General features: G+C 43.8%; 1 protein-coding gene across 4 annotated transcripts in view; it reads left to right on the forward strand.

Annotated features, from left to right (window-relative positions):
- The window catches only part of KCNAB3 (potassium voltage-gated channel subfamily A regulatory beta subunit 3), a 146,998-nt gene that overhangs the window by 101,290 nt on the left and 19,776 nt on the right, over positions 1-25,932 (forward strand). For all 4 annotated transcript variants that reach the window (XM_063449699.1, XM_063449700.1, XM_063449698.1 and 1 more), the window contains one exon: positions 6,849-6,935. In XM_063449699.1, coding sequence (XP_063305769.1) covers positions 6,849-6,935 — 87 coding nt within the window. The remainder of the gene's footprint in view (positions 1-6,848; positions 6,936-25,932) is intronic.

Here is a 25,932-nt window from a genome sequence, read left to right on the forward strand (position 1 = left end):
CTCTAGTCAGAGGAATTTTATTGATTATTTGCTTGAATTTATGTACTGTTTATGTATTTTTTCCACAGTTTCCCTCATTAGGTATACCCCCTTTAACCAGCGTGTCCACACGCTTTGGGGTTTTTCTTCACTCAGCGGTTTACCGCCTCCGGCGGTAAACCCAACCCTCCCTCCCTGCTCCGGGTAGTTTATTACCCGTTCCATATCCCATCCTTCCCCCTGAGCGCTTCCCGCGACCGTTTTCTCCGGCGCGAGCGTTTCGCGGCCGGTAAACGCTTGCGCACGCGCACTGGCAGCCGCACAGAGCGACAGCCATTACCTCTAACGGCTGACAGGATTTTCCCGCCTTTTTCCCGACACCCTCTGTGATCTGAGGGGCGGGCGGGAATACGCTTATTGGCTGCTGGCTGGGACTTGCAGCTTACCAGTGCTCCCTTGCGGCCATTCCGGAGGGAACACTCGGTAAGCTAACAGTCTTTTGCTTGGGCCTTGTCCTATTACTCCCAGCCAACCACCTTATCAGTGTTCATTCACAATAGTTTCACATACTCTCTGTAGTTATTCAGTTGCTTCTGCACACCGAATATTACACAAATTTCTCTCACTCACTTCAGCCTATTTATCTAGCATGCTGAACCCCAGAGCCCAGGAGACTGGCACTCCTACTACTGCCAGCAAGAACACCAAGCTCCAGGTGTCCCCTGCCACGCGCCCACTCTCTCCACAGAGAGAAGACGCGGCCTCCATGGAGCAACTGAACTCGGAGGAGTTCCATACGCTCCTGGACGCGACCATGACCAAATCGGTCACACAGGCCATTTACACGGCTATAGGGGCGATGTCAGACAACCTGACACTATCCATTAGTAACGCCATCATGGCGTCTAATACCAACCCTGGCGGCCTCCACCCCAAGGCCCAAGATGACAAGCCTGCTTCCCTTACCGGTCGCAAGGCCACTGAAAAGACCCACCACGTGGGCAGACAAACCTCCAAAACACATATGACGGACAGGTTGCGCCCTGTCACTAATGAGGACGTGGGGCCCCCACGTAAACGAGCCTCCCACCGGGCAAAAACGGTGAGGAAATGGAAACGGGCTAAGGCCCAAACTGAGACATCCGACTCTGATTCGGAACTGGAGGAGGTACTGAACGAGTCTGAAGACATAGACTCTTTTGAATCGGAGAACTCCTCTCCGGAGCGCAGCCTGGCAGCAAACCCTACTAACACGGGCAAGGCGGCTAAGGATGACTCCATCATCCTGGACCCTCAGGGCGAGCCCCTCTTTAACCCGGACGACCTACAACACCCTAGGTCTACCGAATGGTTTCCGGCTGACCATGTGGCCCAGTATATTGCGGCCAGGATTAGGAAACCCCTGGATAAACATACCAGGAACAAACTAAGGGCAGAATGCCCACGCCCGACGGTCCCTGATATGGCCTGTGCCACACCAGAAGTGGACCCAAAAATCGCCCAATTCCTGGGCAAAACTAGCTGGAAGGCCAAAAAGGGTTTGGATTATTCGCTGCGCCACTGCCAGGACAAGGTGCTTGACTCCTTGGGCCCCAGCGCAAAAATCTTCGACATGGTCGAAGCGGCACTTTCAGGTGACACACCTGTAGACCTCCTGGCTATTCGAGAATGGGCACAGCGCTCTATTTGCCTCATCGGCAATTCTAACGCTGCACTAAGCACAGAGAGACGAAAGGCGATCCTCATGAAGATCGACCCGAAACTGGTCAACATGGCCATAACTGAGCCTGGCACACAGGCAAAAGGCCTCCTTTTTGGAGACAATTTTGTGAAAGAGTTGGGTACCTATGTGAGTACATTTACAGCCCTGGACAAGGCGCAAACAAATCTCAAACGAGTGTTCTCCCCAAAGGTTTTTGGGGGGGCTGGCAGACATCGGGGCCGTCTGTCCAGCCGCTCTTCACGGGGCTCCTACCGGGGCTACCGAGGCTCCACTACATCCAGGTTCCCACAGACAGAAGCCAGGAATCCTACACCCTTCTTTCCTGTCAGGGGCAGATCATGGCAGTCCAGAGGACACAGAGGTGCCACATACGGCCGACGGCCTTATGGTAAGTACTCTTCCCCTACCTTATTCTGGTATAACACATGTGGGAGGCAGATTATCCCAATTTTTCGGGGCATGGCAAAGACTCACGTCCGATGCCTGGGTCCTCAACACTGTGCTAGGGTACCACATAGAGTTTGTGCAAAACCCGATACAATACACTCTACCAAGGCGGATGGTGTTTGCCCCCCAAGACAGGGAACTAGTATCGAAGGAAATCGATACACTGACGGAGAAGGGCGCGATCTACCAGGTCGCGCCTCACTCCCCAGGCTTCCTGAGCAACCTGTTCTTGGTTCCCAAAAAGGGCGGCGGCGTGAGGCCGGTGATCAACCTACGCCCTCTCAATACATTCGTACGATACCACCACTTCAAAATGGAAGGGATCCATTGCCTACGAGATCTTCTCCGGCTGGGGGATTGGATGGTCAAACTGGACCTCCAAGATGCCTACCTCACCATCCCCATCGCAGAGGAGTGTCACCACCTCCTCCAGTTTATATGGAACCATCAGACATGGAGGTTCCGCTGCCTACCATTTGGCCTCTCGTCAGCACCATGGTGCTTTACAAAACTGCTAAAACCGGTAGTGGCACTGCTGCGCAGCAGAGGGGTGCGCATGATCATATATCTGGACGATATGCTGATCATGGCGCAAGATGCCCTTATACTTCAACAACATCTATCCTGGGCACTATCCCTCCTTCACAACCTGGGATTCCTAATCAACTGGGAGAAATCAGTTTTAATCCCCTCCCAGTCCATGGAATTCCTAGGATTCACTATAGAGGCAGTCCAAGGGACCCTAAGCCTACCACCTTCAAAGATCAAGACTATCAAGAAGGAGATCCGCAGGACACTGGCTCGTCCAACGCTCACCGTGAGACAACTAGCCAGAATAATCGGACTCCTTTCAGCCTCCATACAGGCAATCTTCCCGGGCCCCCTACATTACAGAGCCCTGCAGAGACTGAAAACAGCACAACTACAATCGGGTCACTCCTATTCAGACTCCGTGCCACTCGATCGCACAGCCAAAGAGGAGCTCAGGTGGTGGCTCCAGCACATGGAAGCATGGAATGGCAGAGCAATCTTCGGCACCACCCCAGATTGCATAATAGAATCCGATGCCAGCACGCGGGGCTGGGGAGCGCGTTGTGGTCCTATCTCCACAGGAGGAAGATGGTCCCAACCGGAAAAGGCACTACACATCAACAGCCTGGAACTTATGGCAGGCTCCTTCGCGCTGAAGAGCCTCCTGGGCCCCAAAACGCACTGCTCCATCATTCTGCGGATGGACAACATATCAGCAGTCCAATACATCAACCGCCTCGGCGGCACCAGGTCCAAAATCCTGGCAGACTTAGCCACAGACTTCTGGCAATTTTGCTTGGAACGCAACATATCGGTTCAAGCCGAATACATTCCGGGACTTTCGAACACCGTAGCAGACTGGAACTCCAGATACCTACGGGATGCCAGCGATTGGCACCTGAACCGCGCAACGTTCTTAAAACTCCAGACATTATGGGGCCCGATGTACATGGACCTGTTCGCGTCGAGATTGAATACTCAACTTCCGAAATTCTTCAGTTGGAGACCGGACCCAGAAGCAATAGCTACGGATGCATTCCTACATCCATGGCCGGTCGGAAGAGTATACGCTTTCCCCCCATTCGCTCTACTGGCACGAACATTGGTACACCTCGACCGCTCGCGGTCGTCCATGGTCCTCATAACACCATTCTGGACAACACAGCCTTGGTTCCCTTCACTCATGGAGATGTCCATAGATGTGCCCAGATTGCTACCAGAGCATCTACACCTCCTTTCAGATCCCGAAGGGAATCCACATCCACTGGTGATGCAGGGTCAACTCAAATTGCTAGCGTGGCTCCTCTCAGGGGACCCTGGGTCATACCAGATGTTCCACAGACGACTCTCGAACTACTGGCGGGAGCCTGGGCTCCAGGAACACGGAGATCCTACAATACGGCCTGGAACGCCTGGAGTGGTTGGTGCATGGAACAACAAGTGGATCCCGTATGTGCCTCTGTGAATTATATGTTACGTTTCCTCACACTCCTATACGACCAAGGCCTGGCGTATCGGACGATCAACGTTTACAGATCAGCGATCTCCGCTGGACACAAAGGCTGGGAAGGATCCCCAGCGGGCAAACACCTACTGGTGTGCAGACTCCTACGTGGGGTTCGATTTTCCAGACCCCCACAACCCCGATACACATCAGTGTGGGACGTGAACCTAGTCTTAAACTTATTAGAAAGATGGCCACAGAACTCTTCTCTCACACTGAAACAACTATCAGCAAAACTGGCCATGCTCTTCTGCCTGATCTCATGCAAACGAGTTTCGGATGTTCGGGCACTAGACGTTGATGCACGCTCGTTCACCCCAACGGGAGTAACATTCAACATATCCAGACGTACCAAAACAACAATTTCATCAATATCATACCCTGCATTCCCTCATAACGTAAACCTATGTCCAATAGCCTGCCTGAAGGAATACGAAAAACGGACACAGGCATTTAGAAATCCGAAACACCACGAGCTGTTTTTGGCCATCAACACGCCACACCAACCAGTATCCTCGGTAACAATAGCCCGATGGGTGAAGTGGATAATGACCACCGCTAATATAGACACGTCCATATATGGCGCACACTCCACCAGGGGAGCTATGGCGTCCAAAGCGTTCACTTTGGGATGCAGGTTGGAAGACCTATTGCGGACAGCGGATTGGTCCCGTGAGTCCACCTTTAAGGATTACTATTTTCACCCTACAGACCACATATCATCGACGGTCATTGCACAGCTTTGAACTAGCATAATATGAGCCTCCGTGTCCTTTAATAAAATTACCAGATTTTACTAATTACATGACGTAAAGTCATGATCTTATAAAGGACACGGAGGCGAATATTCGCCCACCCGGTAAGTATGTCATTTCAACAATTGTAAGACAGAATTGTATGCCCACCCGATAGATCCTGACATTGCAGGTAAGGTTGAGTTTGTCGAAATACGAGTCGATTATGTACCATAAGTTTTATTAAATAACATAGCACATACTACAGACAAGTTAATCTGTGCAGATAACGAATACATAGAGTTAAACAATACCAATGTGGCAAACAGTTGCGAGACCATATTTTACCACCTCTTTTCTCTATCCCATTTCAGCTTGAAGATCTAATATCGAAACCTTCAGATGACCAGTTGTCAGCACAGTTCAAACGGATAACTTCTACAGTCCAGTTGCATAGAAGAATTCGTTACAAGGGATAAAGTTTCCAAATCGTTCTTCTCAAGTTATGATGATCCAGCTTCGGCATGACCAAAGAAAGAGGGAGAGGAAAGGTCACATGGGTGGTTATGGACAAGAGGACTGTTCCTATTGGTTAAGGGTGGAATGTTATGTTAACCCTTTGAGAACCTGTTCTTATTGAGTTTTTTTTTTTTCTATGAATATCTTATACCTTCTCTTTGCTGCTGAGGTATAATAAAGAAAGAGATAAGCATAATATTCGCCTCCGTGTCCTTTATAAAATCATGACTTTACGTCATGTAATTAGTAAAATCTGGTAATTATCTCCCAAGCAGAGGGGAGGGAATATGTGGGATGTAACCGATATGTGATTGGTTAATGCCTAATTGCCTGTGGGCGCCTCCCTTGCAGGGGAGCACTGCATAAAAGCAGAGTCCCTGTCATTAAACCAGACTTCTTCTTGACCCTCAATACATAGCCTTGTCTCGTTATCGGAGGGAACAGCTATATCACACTGGGGATTGCTATGCGCTGCATACTCCCTTGAGCTTTAATCACTTGTTCTTGTTCCTGTTACACTCTCCTTGGAGGAGAGGTCTTTCCCACACGGTCCTGAATGCTGGAGGTTCATTCAGGGTGGAAGGAAGACGGCGCAGCTCCCGTTAAGCTACGGCTGTTGTGGAGTCTGCGGTGGTTGTGGTGTCGTCTGCAGTGCTGGGAGTCCTCAGGAAGCGCTAGGAGCATCCGTCAACGGAAGGCGTCCGTTACACTCGCCAATACCACCCTGATTTAGTTCAGGCTCCCTTGATTATAATTAAGACTTCTAACTAGGCATTGCAATACAGGCTTGCAGAAGTTCTCCTCATTCTAAAAGAGAGTCTGTTTAATTACAGTAGGGGCACTATAACATTTAGAATTTCTAGATTGCTAGTATTTCTTTATTCTCATAGGTAAGTTGTTCATTTTAGTACCAATCCTCTAAATTTTACTAAATGTTCTCTTTATTCTAGCAGGGGCTCTCTCTGATTAAGTACTGGCCATCTTCGTTCTAGATCACCTTGTCATCATTTAAGCAGCGGTGTTTCTCACTGTAAATTAGGCATTTTTTTGTTATTTTATTTTCCTTATTTTAGGAACCCTCCTAATTCCATTAGATCCCACCTGCCCACATCTCATTGTAACAGAAGCCTTCCTTGTTCCAAGATGCCCATCTTTGGTAAATGGGCACTTAAAACTCTTGGGTCCGGTCCAAACCAATCTGCTCGCGGAATGCAGTATCACAGTAGATGAGGACCAACTGCAGCATGTCTATTCAATAACTAAAATCATTGATTAGCTTGAAGGGTTGATGGTAGCAATGTCATTTATTATTCATCCCCTAAATTCATGTTCTTTTTTTTTTTCGTCTCCATTCTTGTCCCTTGTCTCCCTGTTTTAAGCTATTATTCTGTTATGTTTTTGTCTGGTCCAGGTCTCAGAGGTTCCCTTGAACGCCTTCAGCTGGAATATGTAGACATTGTCTTTGCAAATCGAATGGATGCAAACAGTCCCATGGAAGGTAAATCCTTTTCTATTAGATTCCATTTAAAAACAAACACAAACGTGTTTGAGTTCTGTGTCATTCCAGAAATATGTCTGTTAATAAAAAAAATAAAAAAGATATGTACATACACAAATTATAAGGTGCTCACAGTAAGGACTTCCTGAGTGCAACAATGTAAACTTCTCTCACAGACAGAACAGAAGAAACAGTGATTCTTCTTCTATAAATCTGCCTTGCGCCACATTCCTGACATGTGCACAGACCTATCTACTGTTGTATTGCTAAAAAAAGGACTTATGCATGACTCTAAGACATTAGTTTACATAAAAGCTACAATCAAAATTCGTTCTGGCCAATTTTTTTTTTTTTTTTTTGACAAGTCAATTATGTAAGTGAAAATCTCTGGCTTTACTGTCACTTTAATCTGAAAATCTCTGGGTATACTGTCATTCTAAGCTGCAAATCTCAGGGTGCAATGTCATTTTAATCTGCACACCAGTGGGTATACTGTCCCTCTAATATGCACTTACCACTATACACGTGAACTTGTTTCAAAACAGAAGCAGAATTTCTTTGTTATCTGGACAGATAGAAAACTGAAATAGTTGAATCTCTCTGAGAATTGACAGATTTTAGAAACAACAGCCAAACTTGCACAATCACTGAATTCAGTGATTTTACTTGAATTTTGCAAATTATAAAGTTAGTAAATAAACCTCCAATGATCATCTGTATTAGTTAATGCTGCTTTCTCATTATATTAGTGCTACAGGCTGGCTGGAGTTCATAGGAGTTAAAATCCAAATCTATCTTTCTGGTATTTTCAGACTATGGCTCTCTCTCCTCTGACTCCTGTTTATTTTTGCTCTGCCCCTCTCCATGGTGCTGAACAAGATTGTATGAATCATATAAATACCTCTATCTGATTTCAGACTTGATAACCCAGATGGATTTAAAGGAAAATTGTCATCAGCTGATATTAGTTAAAATAAAAAGTTTGCATGGATTAAAGGCTCAGTCAGGAAATCGCTAATTCATGAAAGAGTGAATGCTGAATGGCTGAAATCTGGGACCAAACAAAGAATGCACAACCAAACACTTAAATACAATAATAATTAGGCAATTGTCTGCCTGCAAATTTGGGCAACAGAAATTTTGTTCAGATGGGTCCAGTATAAGACATTTATATCAAAACATGTATTTGGGTTATTACATTTATGTCAACTTATTAAATTATATTATTTATTGATTTTGTATATATTTTCTATTTCATATTACTAAAATAATCAATTCAGAGGCAGTCAATAAAGGTGATGGGACAACTAATTAAAGTACTAGCCTAGGCAATATAAGAAATAGGGAACAATTCAGAACAATACCAACCAATCATTGATAACAGGAGTAGTCCCAGAAGATTGGAAGTTAGCGAATGTTGTGCCCATTCACAAGAAGGGTAATAGGGAGTCGGGCAACTATAGGCCAGTAAGCCTTACTTCAGTAGTGGGGAAAGTGATGGAAACCATGTTAAATGATAGGATTGTTGAACATCTAAAAACACATGGATTTCAAGATCAGAGACAACATGGGTTTACTTCAGGGAGATCATGCCAAACTAATCTTATTGATTTTTTTGATTGGGTAACTAAAATTATAGATCAGGGTGGTGCAGTAGACATTGCTTACCTAGATTTCAGTAAGGCTTTTGACACTGTTGCACATAGAAGGCTTATCAATAAACTACAATCTTTGAGTTTGGATTCCAATATTGTTGAATGGGTAAGGCAGTGGCTGAGTGACAGGCAACAGAGGGTTGTAGTCAATGGAGTATATTCGAAGCTTGGGCTTGTCACCAGTGGGGTACCTCAGGGATCTGTACTTGGACCCATTCTCTTTAATATTTTTATTAGTGATATTGCAGAAGGTCTTGATGGTAAGGTGTGTCTTTTTGCGGATGATACTAAGATATGTAACAGGGTTGATGTTCCAGGAGGGATAAGCCAAATGGCAAATGATTTAGGTAAACTAGAAAAATGGTCAGAGTTGTGGCAACTGACATTTAATGTGGATCTTGGACGTAAAAACCCAAGGGCAGAGTACAGAATATTTGATAGACTCCTAACCTCAACATCTGAGGAAAGGGATTTAGGGGTGATTATTTCTGATGACTTAAAGGTAGGCAGACAATGTAATAGAGCAGCAGGAAATGCTAGCAGAATGCTTGGTTGTATAGGGAGAGGTATTAGCAGTAGAAAGAGGGAAGTGCTCATGCCATTGTACAGAACACTGGTGAGACCTCACTTGGAGTACTGTACACAGTACTGGAGACCATATCTTCAGAAGGATATTGATACCTTAGAGAGAGTTCAAAGAAGGGCTACTAAACTGGTTCATGGATTGCAGGATAAAACTTACCAGGAAAGGTTAAAGGATCTTAACATGTATAGCTTGGAGGAAAGACGAGACAGGGGGGATATGATAGAAACATTTAAATACATAAAGGGAATCAACACAGTAAAGGAGGAGACTATATTTAAAAGAAGAAAAACTACCACAACAAGAGGACATAGTCTTAAATTACAGGGGCAAAGGTTTAAAAATAATAACAGGAAGTATTACTTTACTGAGAGGGTAGTGGATGCATGGAATAGCCTTCCATCTGAAGTGGTAGAGGTTAACACAGTAAAGGAGTTTAAGCATGCGTGGGGTAGGCATAAGGCTATCCTAACTATAAGATAAGGCCAGGGACTAATGAAAGTATTTAGAAAACTGGGCAGACTAGATGGGCCGAATGGTTCTTATCTGCCGTCACATTCTATGTTTCTATGTTTCAATAAGAGGGTTGGTTCAATCAATATAAATATTATGTAAGCCTACGAGAGAGATAGAACAGGCAATACCAGTGCTGCGACAGCCAATAAGAGAGTCAGTGAGAGCACCCATTGAGTTACAAAGTGATAGGCCAATCAACATGACTGCTAGATAACTAATGCCTCGTTTCTACTGAGCGGTATGGTTTGGGTCGATACGGCTCGGAAAGGGTTAATATGCTCCAGCCTATTCAGGTGAGCGTTTCCACTGCAAGTCGGACGACCAAGGGGTATGCCGGATTTAGGCCAAATGCATAGCGTGTCATTTGTCAAAAGCATTGACGTTTGCCTGTCCACCAATCAATGCATTGTATAGTGTGACGCCAGTAGCTCCGCCCTAACCGTACCATACCATTCCCTATGGACCTACATCTGAAGGGGGCCCAGGAATGGTGCGGTTTGTTTGTATGGGCCACTTTCATAATGGAAACACTCAAAATAGCGTACCAGACTGTACTGACCCAAACCGTACCGTTCAGTTGAATCGGGGCATTATTGGAGTGCTTATGTTAAAAAGTGTCATTTTTGGTGTTCTGTGGAGGGCTTTTTCATACTCTATCACTATATCATTTGTTATACCTTTACACATTGCTATCAAATGACTATTAAAAGATCTATATCATAGGATGACAACCCACTCGTCTTCACCTGACCGTGAACTAGAAGGCTTATTGTTGTTCTTTTTATATCGTTAAAGATTTTATACGATAATGTGATTCAATCTGTTATATTAAAGGGACACTATAGTCACCTGAACAACTTTAGCTTAATGAAGCAGTTTTGGTGTATAGAACATGCCCCTGCGGCCTCACTGCTCAATCCTCTGCCATTTAGGAGTTAAATCCCTTTGTTTATGAACCCTAGTCACACCTCCATGCATGTGACTTGCACAGCCTTCCATAAACACTTCCTGTAAAGAGAGCCCTATTACTTCAAACTGGGTTTTTTTGCCTTCTTTTGGATCAACAGCAAAAAACATATGTGAGGAAGGCTGAACTTGATGGACACAAGTCTCTTTTCAGCTATGTAACTATGTAACGATGTAACTATTGCAAGTTCTGTTTAATTAAGATTTTCTTATCCCCTGCTATGTTAATAGCTTGCTAGACCCTGCAAGAGACTCCTGTATGTGATTAAAGTTCAATTTAGAGATTGAGATACAATTATTTAAGGTAAATTACATCTGTTTGAAAGTGAAACCAGTTGTTTTTTCCATGCAGGCTCTGTCAATCACAGCCAGGGGAGGTGTGGCTGGGGCTGCATAAACAGAAACAAAGTGATTTAACTCCTAAATGACAGTGAATTGAGCAGTGAAATTGCAGGGGAATGATCTATACACTAAAGCTGCTTTATTTAGCTAAAGTAATTTAGGTGACTATAGTGTTCCTTTAAATTATAGATTCTTATAGGATTGTTTATTGCTCATTCTTAGTAATTAGAGAATACTAACAATTAAAGTGTTTATTTTTGGATGCAGTGACCTTGAAAACGAGTGATTTTGTTTCAGTTCTACTTCCTGTCGCTTCCTCTCCATCACCTATTTCAGTAAATATATCCCCACTCTTCTCTGCTGTTTGTTCTATGCTTGTGGATCTGTCTTCTACGGCAGTCTTACTTTTCCTTCCTCCATTACTCTTTGCTTTTTTTGTTTTTGTTAACCTCAGCAAAACTCATCCCCACTCTCACTGCTTCGCTCAGAATCTGCAGGTTTCTTTCTACAGATGGACAAAGGAACAAGTACCTAAAAATAGGCGACTCTATATTTATCTGAATATTTATGCAGAAATATGAATATTTCCTCCGGGCAGACTGCAGGAGGGAACATTGGCACATGTTATTCCAAAATCCATCTCTGTCAATATGGTTAACCCCATATATTAAGTTATAGGTGTTACATTTACTAGAGACATGTGTTGTGTGTATTGTATACTGAATATTAATCCTAGTTTTATCTCATTGTTTTTTTCTATTCTGTCTGACCGGTAGATATATACAGAGAGAGGACAGACTGAGCTATCAATCACTGTATATACAGAGAGAGGTCAGACTGAGTTATCTATCACTGTATATACAGAGAGAGGACAGACTGAGCTATCTATCGCTGTATACACAGAGAGAGGACAGACTGAGCTATCTATCACTGTATATACAGAGAGAGGACAGACTGAGCTATCTATCACTGTATACACAGAGAGAGGACAGACTGAGCTATCTATCACTGTATATACAGAGAGAGGACAGACTGAGCTATCTATCGCTGTATATACAGAGAGAGGACAGACTGAGCTATCTATCACTGTATATACAGAGAGAGGACAGATAGAGCTATCTATTTCTGTATATACAGAGAGAGGACAGACTGAGCTATCTATCACTGTATATACAGAGAGAGGACAGACTGAGCTATCTATCACTGTATATACAGAGAGAGGACAGACTGAGTTATCTATCACTGTATATACAGAGAGAGGACAGACAGAGCTATCTATTGCTGTATATACAGAGAGAGGACAGACTGAGCTATCTATCACTGTATACACAGAGAGAGGACAGACTGAGCTATCTATCACTGCATATACAGAGAGAGGACAGACTGAGCTATCTATCACTGTATATACAGAGAGAGGACAGACTGAGCTATCTATCGCTGTATATACAGAGAGAGGGCAGACTGAGATATCTGTCGCTGTATATACAGAGAGAGGACAGACTGAGCTATCTATCGCTGTATATACAGAGAGAGGACAGACTGAGCTATCTATCGCTGTATATACAGAGTGAGGACAGACTGAGCTATCTATCACTGTATATACAGAGAGAGGACAGACTGAGCTATCTATCACTGTATATACAGAGAGAGGACAGACTGAGCTATCTATTGCTGTATATACAGAGAGAGGACAGACTGAGCTATCTATCACTGTATATACAGAGAGAGGACAGACTGAGCTATCTGTCACTGTATATACAGAGAGAGGACAGACTGAGCTATCTATTGCTGTATATACAGAGAGAGGACAGACTGAGCTATCTATCACTGTATATACAGAGAGAGGACAGACTGAGCTATCTATCACTGTATATACAGAGAGAGGACAGACTGAGCTATATATCACTGTATATACAGAGAGAGGACATACTGAGCTATCTATCGCTGTATATACAGAGAGAGGACAGACTGAGCTATCTATCACTGTATATACAGAGGGAGGACAGACTGAGCTATCTATCGCTTAATATACAGAGAGAGGGCAGACCGAGATATCTATCACTGTATATACAGAGAGAGGACAGACTGAGCTATCTATCGCTGTATATACAGAGAGAGGACAGACTGAGCTATCTATCACTGTATACACAGAGAGAGGACAGACTGAGCTATCTATCGCTGTATATACAGAGAGAGGACAGACTGAGCTATCAGTCAGTGTATATACAGAGAGAGGACAGACTGAGCTATCTATCACTGTATATACAGAGAGAGGACAGATAGAACTATCTATTTCTGTATATACAGAGAGAGGACAGACTGAGCTATCTATCACTGTATATACAGAGAGAGGACAGACTGAGCTATCTATCACTGTATATACAGAGAGAGGACAGACTGAGTTATCTATCACTGTATATACAGAGAGAGGACAGACAGAGCTATCTATTGCTGTATATACAGAGAGAGGACAGACTGAGCTATCTATCACTGTATACACAGAGAGAGGACAGACTGAGCTATCTATCACTGCATATACAGAGAGAGGACAGACTGAGCTATCTATCACTGTATATACAGAGAGAGGACAGACTGAGCTATCTATCGCTGTATATACAGAGAGAGGGCAGACTGAGATATCTGTCGCTGTATATACAGAGAGAGGACAGACTGAGCTATCTATCGCTGTATATACAGAGAGAGGACAGACTGAGCTATCTATCGCTGTATATACAGAGAGAGGACAGACTGAGCTATCTATCACTGTATATACAGAGAGAGGACAGACTGAGCTATCTATCGCTGTATATACAGAGAGAGGACAGACTGAGCTATCTATCACTGTATATACAGAGAGAGGACAGACTGAGCTATCTATCTCTGTATATACAGAGAGAGGACAGACTGAGCTATCTATCACTGTATATACAGAGAGAGGACAGACTGAGCTATCTATCGCCTGTATATACAGAGAGAGGACAGACTGAGCTATCTATCGCTGTATATACAGAGAGAGGACAGACTGAGCTATCTATCGCTGTATATACAGAGAGAGGACAGACTGAGCTATCTATCGCTGTATATACAGAGAGAGGACAGACTGAGCTATCTATCACTGTATATACAGAGAGAGGACAGACTGAGCCATCTATCACTGTATATACAGAGAGAGGACAGACTGAGCTATCTATTGCTGTATATACAGAGAGAGGACAGACTGAGCTATCTATCACTGTATATACAGAGAGAGGACAGACTGAGCTATCTATCACTGTATATACAGAGAGAGGACAGACAGAGCTATCTATTGCTGTATATACAGAGAGAGGACAGACTGAGCTATCTATCACTGTATATACAGAGAGAGGACAGACTGAGCTATCTATCACTGTATATACAGAGAGAGGACAGACTGAGCCATCTATCACTGTATATACAGAGAGAGGACAGACTGAGCTATTTAGATAGATAGATAGATAGATAGCTCAGTCTGTCCTCTCTCTGTATATATAGTGATAGATAGCTCAGTCTGTCCTCTCTCTGTATATATAGTGATAGATAGCTCAGTCTGTCCTCTCTCTGTATATACAGTGACTGATAGCTCAGTCTATCCTCTCTCTGTATATACAGTGACTGATAGCTCAGTCTGTCCTCTCTCTGTATATACAGTGACAGATAGCTCAGTCTGTCCTCTCTCTGTATATACAGTGATAGCTCAGTCTGTCCTCTCTCTGTATATACAGTGATAGCTCAGTCTGTCCTCTCTCTGTATATACAGTGACTGATAGCTCAGTCTATCCTCTCTCTGTATATACAGTGACTGATAGCTCAGTCTGTCCTCTCTCTGTAAATACAGTGACAGATAGCTCAGTCTGTCCTCTCTCTGTATATAGAGTGATAGATAGCTCAGTCTGTCCTCTCTCTGTATATACAGTGATAGATAGCTCAGTCTGTCCTCTCTCTGTATATACAGTGATAGATAGCTCTGTCTGTCCTCTCTCTGTATATACAGCGATAGATAGCTCAGTCTGTCCTCTCTCTGTATATACAGTGATAGATAGCTCAGTCTGTCCTCTCTCTGTATATACAGCGATAGATAGCTCAGTCTGTCCTCTCTCTGTATATACAGTGATAGATAGCTCAGTCTGTCCTCTCTCTGTAGCTCTCTGTAGCTCAGTCTGTCCTCTCTCTGTATATACAGCGATAGATAGCTCAGTCTGTCCTCTCTCTGTATATACAGCGATAGATAGCTCAGTCTGTCCTCTCTCTGTATATACAGCGATAGATAGCTCAGTCTGTCCTCTCTCTGTATATACAGTGATAGATAGCTCAGTCTGTCCTCTCTCTGTATATACAGCGATACATAGCTCAGTTTGTCCTCTATCTGTATATACAGCGATAGATAGCTCAGTCTGTCCTCTCTCTGTATATACAGCGATAGATAGCACAGTCTGTCCTCTCTCTGTATATACAGCGATAGATAGCACAGTCTGTCCTCTCTCTGTATATACAGCGATAGATAGCTCAGTCTGTCCTCTCTCTGTATATACAGCGATAGATAGCTCAGTCTGTCCTCTCTCTGTATATACAGCGATAGATTGCTCAGTCTGTCCTCTCTCTGTATATACAGTGATAGATAGCTCAGTTTGTCCTCTCTCTGTATATACAGCGATAGATAGCTCAGTCTGTCCTCTCTCTGTATATACAGTGATAGATAGCTCAGTCTGTCCTCTCTCTGTATATACAATTGATGTAGATTAATTTAGAAATAACAAATATGTTTAAATGTCTATCTGTTCCTGTCCAAATCTGAGATGATTAAATTGCGTATACGCAGAAGTAAGCTCACACTGACACATGGAGTTCAGGTTAAAAGCACTTCAGAAAATTTAATGCCATCTAGTTGGAAAACAGTTATGCAGACCTTTTTAAAGGCAAAATTACATCATCATTGAATATCAGATAATAACAAATAAACATCATTAATTGGATTAAATGTTATGTGACTATATCAGTGTCCACCCATCAATATTATTAATTGGATCAAAAACTAAGTGGTTAGCTTCGTGTCCACCCACCAAGAGGTGGTATTATTTTGGACACGGGTGGGGACAAGGGGGTCTTGAGCGTCATTTTACACGGTCGGTGATGTCAGATCTCGTGGTCAGGTGCAAGGTCTCTTATGAATAGAACATTTCATTACTACAGTGTTCTCATGGCCTTCAATTTATACTATGTTGCGAGTTAGGGGAAATTCAGCAGTTCCTGGGTTAGTCATATCTTTATGGAAAAATACAGTCTTTGTCTATTGTGTTAGATGTGCTGAGCAATTCTGTCATGTAATGTAGTTTTCATATGGAGAAGTCAGGTTATGAGGACAAAATGGAGGATTTGTCACAGCATCAGGTTAAAATGGAGTTAGTGCAATAATTCAATACAAGTACAATAAAGATTTTTTAATAATTCTACATCAGTCCCCCCTATGAAATGTTAAATTCTAAGAGATAAAAACTTTATTGGTTAGTTTCAGAGGACAGGTTAGCCCAAAGGCACAAAACCCTATGAAGTAACGGTTCTTAAAGTCTTCTTAGTTCTTCAGAGGGACATCATAAATAGACAAGCTTACATTACCATATGGACCTGTGTTATCTGGAATATAGGCACAACAAGTCATGGTGACAGGTAAACGTTGTTGGTTACAATAGATATAATAAATGCAAATCAAAATATTATTATTATTAGCAGTGACGGTTGGGAAAATGGACTCAAACTTTCCTTTTACTGCAAAATCATCTGGTACCCCCCTTGGCACACCTATGGCATCAATATATATATATATATATGTGTCAAACTTTCCCTTTAGAGGGGTGCTCCTCTTTATGTTCTGAAGCATGAATGTGGTGTGTCAAGAGTACCTTGTCATGTATTATGTGTATGGACATAATAACCTTGGCTAGGGCGCATTTGCTTATGCATTGTAGTATTAAACCTGTCCCACGCTACATCAGCGTAGGTGGACTCGGATCATTTAGTCAATATTAATATCACCACAAACTCAGGATGGGCAAATAATCCTGAGGGAGCTTGGCGTTTGGATCTCTTTAGCTTCACGAGGTCTCCTTTTGGGGTCCTCGGCTTTCCATCGATGGCAGGTGGTCAGGCATTATTATGGCCATCAAACACCTACTTGTTGGTATCTTTTTTTATTATTTTTTTAACAAGTCATTTTTTTCTTTAGAGTCAAAAGTGTGTCAAAATCAACAAATGTTACTTCTCATGTTGCAGAGAGAGAGAGAGAGAGTCTTGAATCTGGAACAATGAATCCACTGAGTGATCTCTGCAACTTTCACAATGCACTATTGGGTATATGGTCTTGGTTGTCACATTGATGACCGGCTAGGCTTCTGGCCATCCTGACAAAATGTCTATTATGACTAGTGCATATTTGACCCAGCAGCTCTTTGTCACCTGGATTCTTGAAAGGGATATTGAGAGTTAGCTAGGTGCTTTAGAGTATTTAGAGATCAAAGAGTTCATGAGGGTCTTGGATAGGTATAAAGTTCCATGGGCTCACTGCCCAGTACATGTTTTTTTTTGGGTAAACAGAGCTTGAGAGTGTTGGAGTACAGACCGTCTTCAAGGGTTGCCCCTTTCTGTTTTTCCAGCTTTGTATTTCTTCAGGGTCAGCAGCTGCTTGTCATTCTTTCAGAAGCTTGAGATCTGTAGGTAGGATCTACATGGTGAGTATAGAAGTTTCTTTAGCGGACACCATTCTGTCCACTTCCCTTGGTGCACTTGTGGCTTGGTTGTGTCAGGGTACCTGAGGCCTCTACCTCTAAGGGAGGTAGAGACTTGGTGGTGTATCCGTCCAGGCGAGCTGTCTCCTCCGTTCCTCGCGGTTCATCCAGTCACTTAAACACCGGCCGCGAGGAATCCACGTCCTTTTCTAGTAGGACGCTCAATACGTGACGTCATGACGCTAGCACGAGCAATCTGTCACTCAAGTGTCCGATATCCAATCGGTACTTTTCAGAGGCGTGATTTCCATCCAGAACCAGGGTATTTAAGCTTACTCCTTTCTTCAGCTCATTGCCCTGTCGTGGTTCTAGCTTGTCTAGTCACTCAGTGCTCTGGTATTCTAGTTTGCTCTTTTGGTTTTGACTCGGCTCGTTGTACTTCCCTGTTTCTCTGTTATCCCTTGACCCGGCTTGTCTCTCGCTTATCTGTCTTCTCGTTCCCTCGACCTCGGCTTGCCTCTGACTATTCTTTACTCTCGGTACGTTAGTCCGGCCATTCTAAGGCCCGGTATACGTACCTTTCCACTCTTTGTACTCTGCGTGTTGGATCCCTGTCCCGATCCTGACATTACGACAGGGCCAATGGATCCTGCAGGTACAAACAGTCAGCTTGGTTCTTCGGATCCCAGGTTTGACGCCATGGAACATAGGATGGATCAGATGGCTTTGGCACTACAGGCACTTTTGTCTCGTGCTAGTAATCCACCTGAGGAGACACGTACTCCTTCTATCTCTCCTGCAGTCTCAGGTCTAGAGGTAGCCACTGTAGGTGCTTCTTCCCGTATTACCCCACCAGTACGTTATGGCGGGTCACCGGAGAAGTGTCGTGGCTTTCTAAACCAGATTAGCATCCATTTCGAACTACAACCCCGCTCTTATCCTACAGATAGAGCAAAGGTTGGATTTATTATTACTCTGCTCATTGAAAAAGCTTTGAGATGGGCCAATCCTTTATGGGAGAATGATAATCCACTCGTCTATAATTATAATGCCTTTGTAGCTGCGTTTAGAAGAACTTTTGACCCTCCTGGCAGAAAGGTCAATGCAGCTAGATTAATGTTGCGCCTTAAACAGGACAATCGAACACTTGTGGATTATGCACTAGAGTTCAGATCCTTGGCGGCAGAAGTTAAGTGGAACGAACAGGCTTATATAGATGTGTTTCTGAATGGGTTATCAGATGTAATTCTTGACGAGGTCGCTACTAGAGAACTCCCTGAAAATTTGGAGGATTTAATTTCTTTTATATCTCGTATTGATGAACGCTTAAGAGAGAGGCAGAACACTCGAGATAGGACCCGTAGACCCTCCTTTAAACTAGCGCCTACCTTTCAAATCTCTGAGTTCGAAGACTTACGTATTCCTGAACCTATGCAGATAGGCAGTACTCATCTCACTGAAAGGGAGAGACAGTACAGGAGAAGGGAGGGTTTATGTATGTATTGTGGAGTCAGGGGTCATTTACGCCTAAATTGTCCCAATCGTTCGGGAAACGCTCGCACCTAAGTTCCTCTAGAGGACAGGCCTTGGGTGTTTCTACTTTGTCCTCTATTCACAACTATAAGGAGCTCAGGCTTGTGTTACCCGTTTCTTTAAAGTGGGAGAAGGGAGTAGTTAAGACTATGGCACTAATTGATTCTGGAGCTGCTGAGAGCTTTATAGATCAGGGTTTTGCTGCCAAGCATGCTATTCCATCCCAGTTAAAAGAGACACCTCTGGCTGTTGAGGCCATCGATGGTAGACCGTTACTTGAGCCTGTTATTTTTCATGAGACCATACCGATTAACTTGACTGTTGGCATCCTGCATAAAGAGGATATATCCTTGATGCTCATTTCTTCTCCGTCTATTCCCATAGTTCTGGGGTACTCCTGGCTGAGGAGACACAACCCTATTATTAATTGGGAATCAGGGGAAATAGTTTCATGGGGAGAGAATTGTCAAGAAAAATGCTTGCGGAAGGTCTTACCTCTTGGATTAACTAATACATCGAATACCTCTGACAATCCTACAGAGACACAAATTCCGCCTCAGTATCTAGATTTAAAGGCAGTATTTGACAAAAAGAAAGCCGATACCTTACCCCCACACAGGTCCTTCGATTGCAAAATTAACCTACTCCCTGGTACCATGCCTCCCAGAGGTCATGTATACCCATTATCTATAAAGGAGAACTCAGTCCTAGAGGAATATATTCACGAGAATTTAGACAAGGGATTCATCAGGAGGTCCTCCTCCCCTGCCGGGGCTGGATTTTTTTTTGTTAAAAAGAAAGATGGTTCTTTGAGACCTTGCATTGATTATCGAGGCCTGAATAAGATAACCATTAAAAATGCCTACCCGATTCCCTTGATCACCGAACTCTTCGATCGTTTGAAGGGCTCTACAATTTTCACCAAGTTAGACCTCAGAGGGGCATATAACTTGGTGAGAATCCAGCAGGGACATGAGTGGATGACGGCATTCAATACTCGATATGGCCACTATGAATATACCGTCATGCCTTTTGGGTTATGCAATGCACCAGCAGTATTCCAAGATCTGATTAATGAGGTTCTTAGGGAATTTCAGCAAGAGTGCGTCATTGTATACCTAGATGATATACTCATTCATTCTAGTGACATTGAGATTCATCACAAACAAGTCAGGAGGGTTTTGCACAAGCTTCTCCAGCATGGCTTGTACTGCAAGTTGGAGAAATGTAGCTTTGATCAAACCCAGGTAACCTTTCTCGGCTATGTGATCTCTGGGGAGGGATTTAAGATGGATCCGGATAAGCTCCAATCCATTCTAGAGTGGCCTTTACCCACAGGTCTTAAAGCCATACAGAGATTTATTGGTTTTTCCAATTATTATAGGCGCTTTATTAAGGGCTATTCTTCCATTATTGCACCTATCACTAACATGACCAAACAGGGGGCTGACACTAAGAATTGGACTACTGAAGCTCTCCTTGCGTTCAAGACTCTCAAGGAGCTTTTCGCTTCCGCTCCAATTTTAGTTCACCCTGACACTTCTCTGCCATTTTTGCTCGAGGTAGACGCATCAGAGACTGGTTTAGGTGCTGTTCTATCTCAAAGGTTGGGTGTTGATAAACCATTACATCCATGTGGATTTTTCTCTAAAAAATTGACCGGTACTGAAAGCAGGTATGACATTGGTGACAGAGAATTACTAGCGGTTATCAAGGCTTTGAAAGAATGGAGACATTTATTGGAGGGTACATTACATCCTGTTACCATCCTGACAGACCACAAAAACTTGTCTTATATCGGAGAGGCCAAGCGTCTGTCCTCCAGGCAGGCTCGTTGGTCGTTGTTTCTTACCCATTTCAATTACGTTCTGACTTACAGACCTGGGTCAAAGAACTCTAAAGCCGATGCGCTATCTCGCCAATATGAACCCTCTGCTTCAGTTGAACCACTTTTGTCTTCCATTGTACCTAAATGCAATATTATTGCTAATACCAGTCTCAAAATTCATTCCCCGCTACTTGACCAGATCTTGAAGTCACAACATCTAGCTCCCGGAAACACTCCTGAGGGAAGAAACTTTGTTCCTCCTGAACTTCAACTGGAGCTCTTACAATGTTTTCATGAAAGTAAAATAGCTGGTCATCCTGGTATTCGCAAGACGTACTCTCTGATATCCAAAGATTTCTGGTGGCCTTCACTTCGTAAGGATATTGAGGAGTTCGTCGCAGCTTGTGAGACTTGTGCCAAGACTAAACTATCTCATGCATCCCCATGTGGCCTGTTACACCCCTTGGACATTCCTGAGAAACCTTGGTCCTGTTTGTCCATTGACTTTATCGTTGATTTGCCTGCTTCCAAAAGACAGACTGTTATTCTCACGGTGGTGGATAGATTTACCAAGATGGCCCATTTCGTGCCATTACCTAAACTTCCGACTTCCCCTGAATTGGCGGAGATTTTTGCGAGAGAAGTTTTTCGCCTACATGGGATCCCTTCAGAGATTGTTTCTGATAGAGGTTCTCAATTTGTCTCACGTTTCTGGAGATCCTTTTGTTCTCAAATGGGCATCAAATTGAACTTTTCCTCTGCCTATCACCCTCAGTCTAACGGAGCTGCTGAACGTACTAATCAAAAGATCGAACAGTATCTGCGTTGCTTTGTTTCCGAACACCAGGACGATTGGGTCGGTCTGATTCCTTGGGCGGAGTTCGCACACAATAACCTTGTTTGCGATTCAACTCGCTCTAGCCCTTTCTTCATGAACTATGGCTTTCATCCTTCGATTTTTCCTTCGGTTTCCTCTTCTCAGGGGATACCGTCGGTTGATGATCATGTCGCCAACCTGAAGAAATTATGGGATCAAACTCGACAAATTCTATTACATAGTTCCTCGCTGTTCAAGAAACACGCTGACAAACATAGAAGAGCGGCTCCTGTTTTTGTTCCTGGGGATAGGGTATGGTTGAGTACTAAGAATATTCGCCTAAAAGTTCCGTCCATGAAATTTGCTCCTCGTTACATAGGTCCTTACAGGGTTCTCACTCGTATCAATCCGGTTGCGTATCGCCTTGCTCTGCCACCTGCCTTACGCATTCCTAACTCTTTTCATGTCTCCTTGTTGAAACCCCTCATTTGCAACAAATTCTCCTCTAAGGTCTCCTCGCCTCGTCCTGTTCAGGTGGAGGGTCGGGAGGAGTACGAGGTCAGCTCCATCATTGACTCCAGAATTTCAAGAGGAAAATTGCAATATCTGGTCAACTGGAGGGGATATGGTCCTGAGGAGAGGAGTTGGGTACCTCAGGAGGACGTCCATGCTTCTCGCCTTCGCAGAGCATTTCACCTTCGCTTCCCATCTCGCCCCGGTTCATTCCGCCCGGTGGGCGTATCTGAGAGGGGGGGTACTGTCAGGGTACCTGAGGCCTCTACCTCTAAGGGAGGTAGAGACTTGGTGGTGTATCCGTCCAGGCGAGCTGTCTCCTCCGTTCCTCGCGGTTCATCCAGTCACTTAAACACCGGCCGCGAGGAATCCACGTCCTTTTCTAGTAGGACGCTCAATACGTGACGTCATGACGCTAGCACGAGCAATCTGTCACTCAAGTGTCCGATATCCAATCGGTACTTTTCAGAGGCGTGATTTCCATCCAGAACCAGGGTATTTAAGCTTACTCCTTTCTTCAGCTCATTGCCCTGTCGTGGTTCTAGCTTGTCTAGTCACTCAGTGCTCTGGTATTCTAGTTTGCTCTTTTGGTTTTGACTCGGCTCGTTGTACTTCCCTGTTTCTCTGTTATCCCTTGACCCGGCTTGTCTCTCGCTTATCTGTCTTCTCGTTCCCTCGACCTCGGCTTGCCTCTGACTATTCTTTACTCTCGGTACGTTAGTCCGGCCATTCTAAGGCCCGGTATACGTACCTTTCCACTCTTTGTACTCTGCGTGTTGGATCCCTGTCCCGATCCTGACAGGTTGGCAGCTTTTAGTCAGCTGAGTGGTGCTTCTTATCTTCCAGATTGATCCAAAATAATGTGCTGCACCCAGGGCATATCTTGAGTCAGTGTAGATATTGGCATATATTCCTTCAGGCATTTTGTATGCCACTGAGAAGGCTGTCAATTCAGCGTCTTGAGCAGATGTGAGTGAGGAAAGTGAAGATGCTTGACGTACCTGATCTTCTGTAGCAACGGCAAATCCAGTATGGTACCTTTCCTCTTTATCCGCAAACAGAGTGGAGTCAGGATCTGGTAAAGCTACTGCATGCTCTGTTGAAAGGTGTCTTGTTTCTTCTTTCATCTGTTCAAAACAACCATGAGGAGCAGTAGAAGAGGTTTCCTCACCTATTTCTGTGTGAGATTGAGGGGTATTTGTCTTTCTATTTACAGTTCTCTTGCTGACCCCCCTCTGTAGAGAGTTGTGAATTGATTGTTCATGTTTTGTTCTAATGAGTCAAGTTCCTTTCATGAGATTTCTGGGAACTTAGTGAAGAAAAAAAACATGAGGGACAGCCACCTCCTTTACAGGTGTCTTACTTCCATGGGAATCTGGGTCAGGACCGCACTATTTCCTTGAGAGTGCCCAAAACCGTTCTTTCATGTCTGAATAATTTTTCGTTAGTGTGGTATTCCCCCCTGGGAAGTGGCGGAAGAGTGGCCAGAGCAACTTTCCTTCAAAATATAATGTTGTCAGGTAGAGGCAGAGTTGTCTATGGGTGGAGGAAATTGGTAAGGAATAAGAAGGGAGGAAGCATATAAAGGATATAGATATGGTGGTGGGGAGATGGAAGAATGAGTAGTGGATAGAGTGAGAGGGAAGAAGGTGGAGTAGGAGGAGGAGAAGGTGGAGTAGAGGAAGGAGTAGGAGGAGGAGAAGGAGGAATAGAGGAGAAGTAGGAGGAGAGAGGAGAAGGTGGAGTAGAAGGAGAAAGTGGAGTAGAGGGAGGAGTAAGAGGAGGAGAAGGAGAAATAGAGGGAGGAGTAGGAAGAGGAGGAAGGAGTAGGAGGAGTAGAGGAGAAGTAGGAGGAAAGAGGAGAAGGTGGAGTAGAGGGAGGAGTAGGAGGAGGAGTAGAGGAGAAGTAGGAGGAGAGAGGAGAAGGTGGAGTAGAGGGAGGAGTAGGAGGAGAAAGTGGGGTAGAGGGAGGAGTAGGAGGAGAAAGTGGAGTAGAGGGAGGAGTAGGAAGAAGAAGGAGGAGTAAGAGCAGGGAGAAGGAGTAGGAGGAGGAGAAGGTGGAGTAGAGGGAGGAGTAGGAGGAGGAGAAGAGGAGAAGTAGGAGGAGAGAGGAGAAGGTGGAGTAGAGGGAGGGGTAGTAGGAGAAAGTGGGGGACTGTAGATGAAGGGGAGGGATCGGTGGGAGGAATAAGCAGGGGTGGGCAGGTAAGGGAGCAGACAGGTGATGTAGCAATGGAGGGTACATCAGAAATCAAGACTAGGTCGAAATGCAATGGAGGCTGCAAATAGCCCATGTACTACAACTATTAACTGGCCCTATGCTTTCCCTAGAGAAAAATAATAAAAGGCTAACATGCTCATCTTGTCTCCACAAGCCTCGAACGTTTCACTCCGTGGGTGTCCCGCAGCGGCTAGCCCACCACATCTCCCACACCAGACTTGTGCCCGTGGAGACAGACGCTATCCCTGACTCTCGTTCTTTATTTTATTAATTTATATCTAACATCTCAAAATGTAATTCCTACTTATATCACAAATATACATTATCACAATTTTATGTCTCGTAAATGGGATAAAATTTATTCTACTCTTCACTGATAATGTATTTTTGAAACATACAAAATAGACAAATAACAATGTCTTCTGCAAAATAAATGAAAAAGATAATGGAGATTTTGTTAAGCATTGTTAAACAGCTATACATTAATTCACATTTCTTGTTCTCCAGTTTCCGGCTGTTAATGTCAATGTACAATGTAATAGAGCAGCAGGGAATTCTATCAGAATGCTTGGTTGCATAGGGAGAGGTATTAGCAGTAGGAAGAGGGAAATGCTCATCCCATTGTACAGAACACTGGTGGGACCTCACTTAGAGTACTGGATACAGTACTGGAGACCATATCTTCAGAAGGATATGGATAACTTAGAGAGAGTTCAAAGAAGGGCTACTAAACTGGTTCATGGATTGCTGGATAAAATTCACCAGGAAAGGTTAAAGGATCTTGACAGGTATAGCTTGGTAAAAAAAAAAAACGAGACAGGGGAAATATGATAAAAGCATTTTAAATACATACAGGGAAACAACACAGTAAAAGTGGAGACTATATTTAAAAGAAGGAAAACTACCATAACAAGAGGACATAGTCTCAAAAATAGAGGGACAAAGGTTTAAAAATAATATCAGGAAGCATTACATTACTGGGAGGGTAGTGGATGCATGGAATAGCCTTCCAACTGTAGTGGTAGAGGTTAACTCAGTAGAAGTGTTTAAGCATGCGTGGGATAGGCATAAGGCTAAGCACTTGTTGCTAATAACTCTAGATCTAGAATTAATATACTATAATGCCCAAAGTCTCAATTCCTATGCATATGCAATAATAAAATATCTGGGCTTACAACAAAAATTATGTTAGTCAGTCTTTAAACTTGGCTTATTCATTTGTTAATAGTTATGCTTATAATGTTAACTGGTCAAGAAATCTTTGTTTATTAGAAACTTCTTTTAGT

This window comes from Pelobates fuscus, chromosome 3, assembly GCF_036172605.1.
Source record: "Pelobates fuscus isolate aPelFus1 chromosome 3, aPelFus1.pri, whole genome shotgun sequence".
In the NCBI taxonomy this organism is placed as follows: Eukaryota; Metazoa; Chordata; class Amphibia; order Anura; family Pelobatidae; genus Pelobates; species Pelobates fuscus.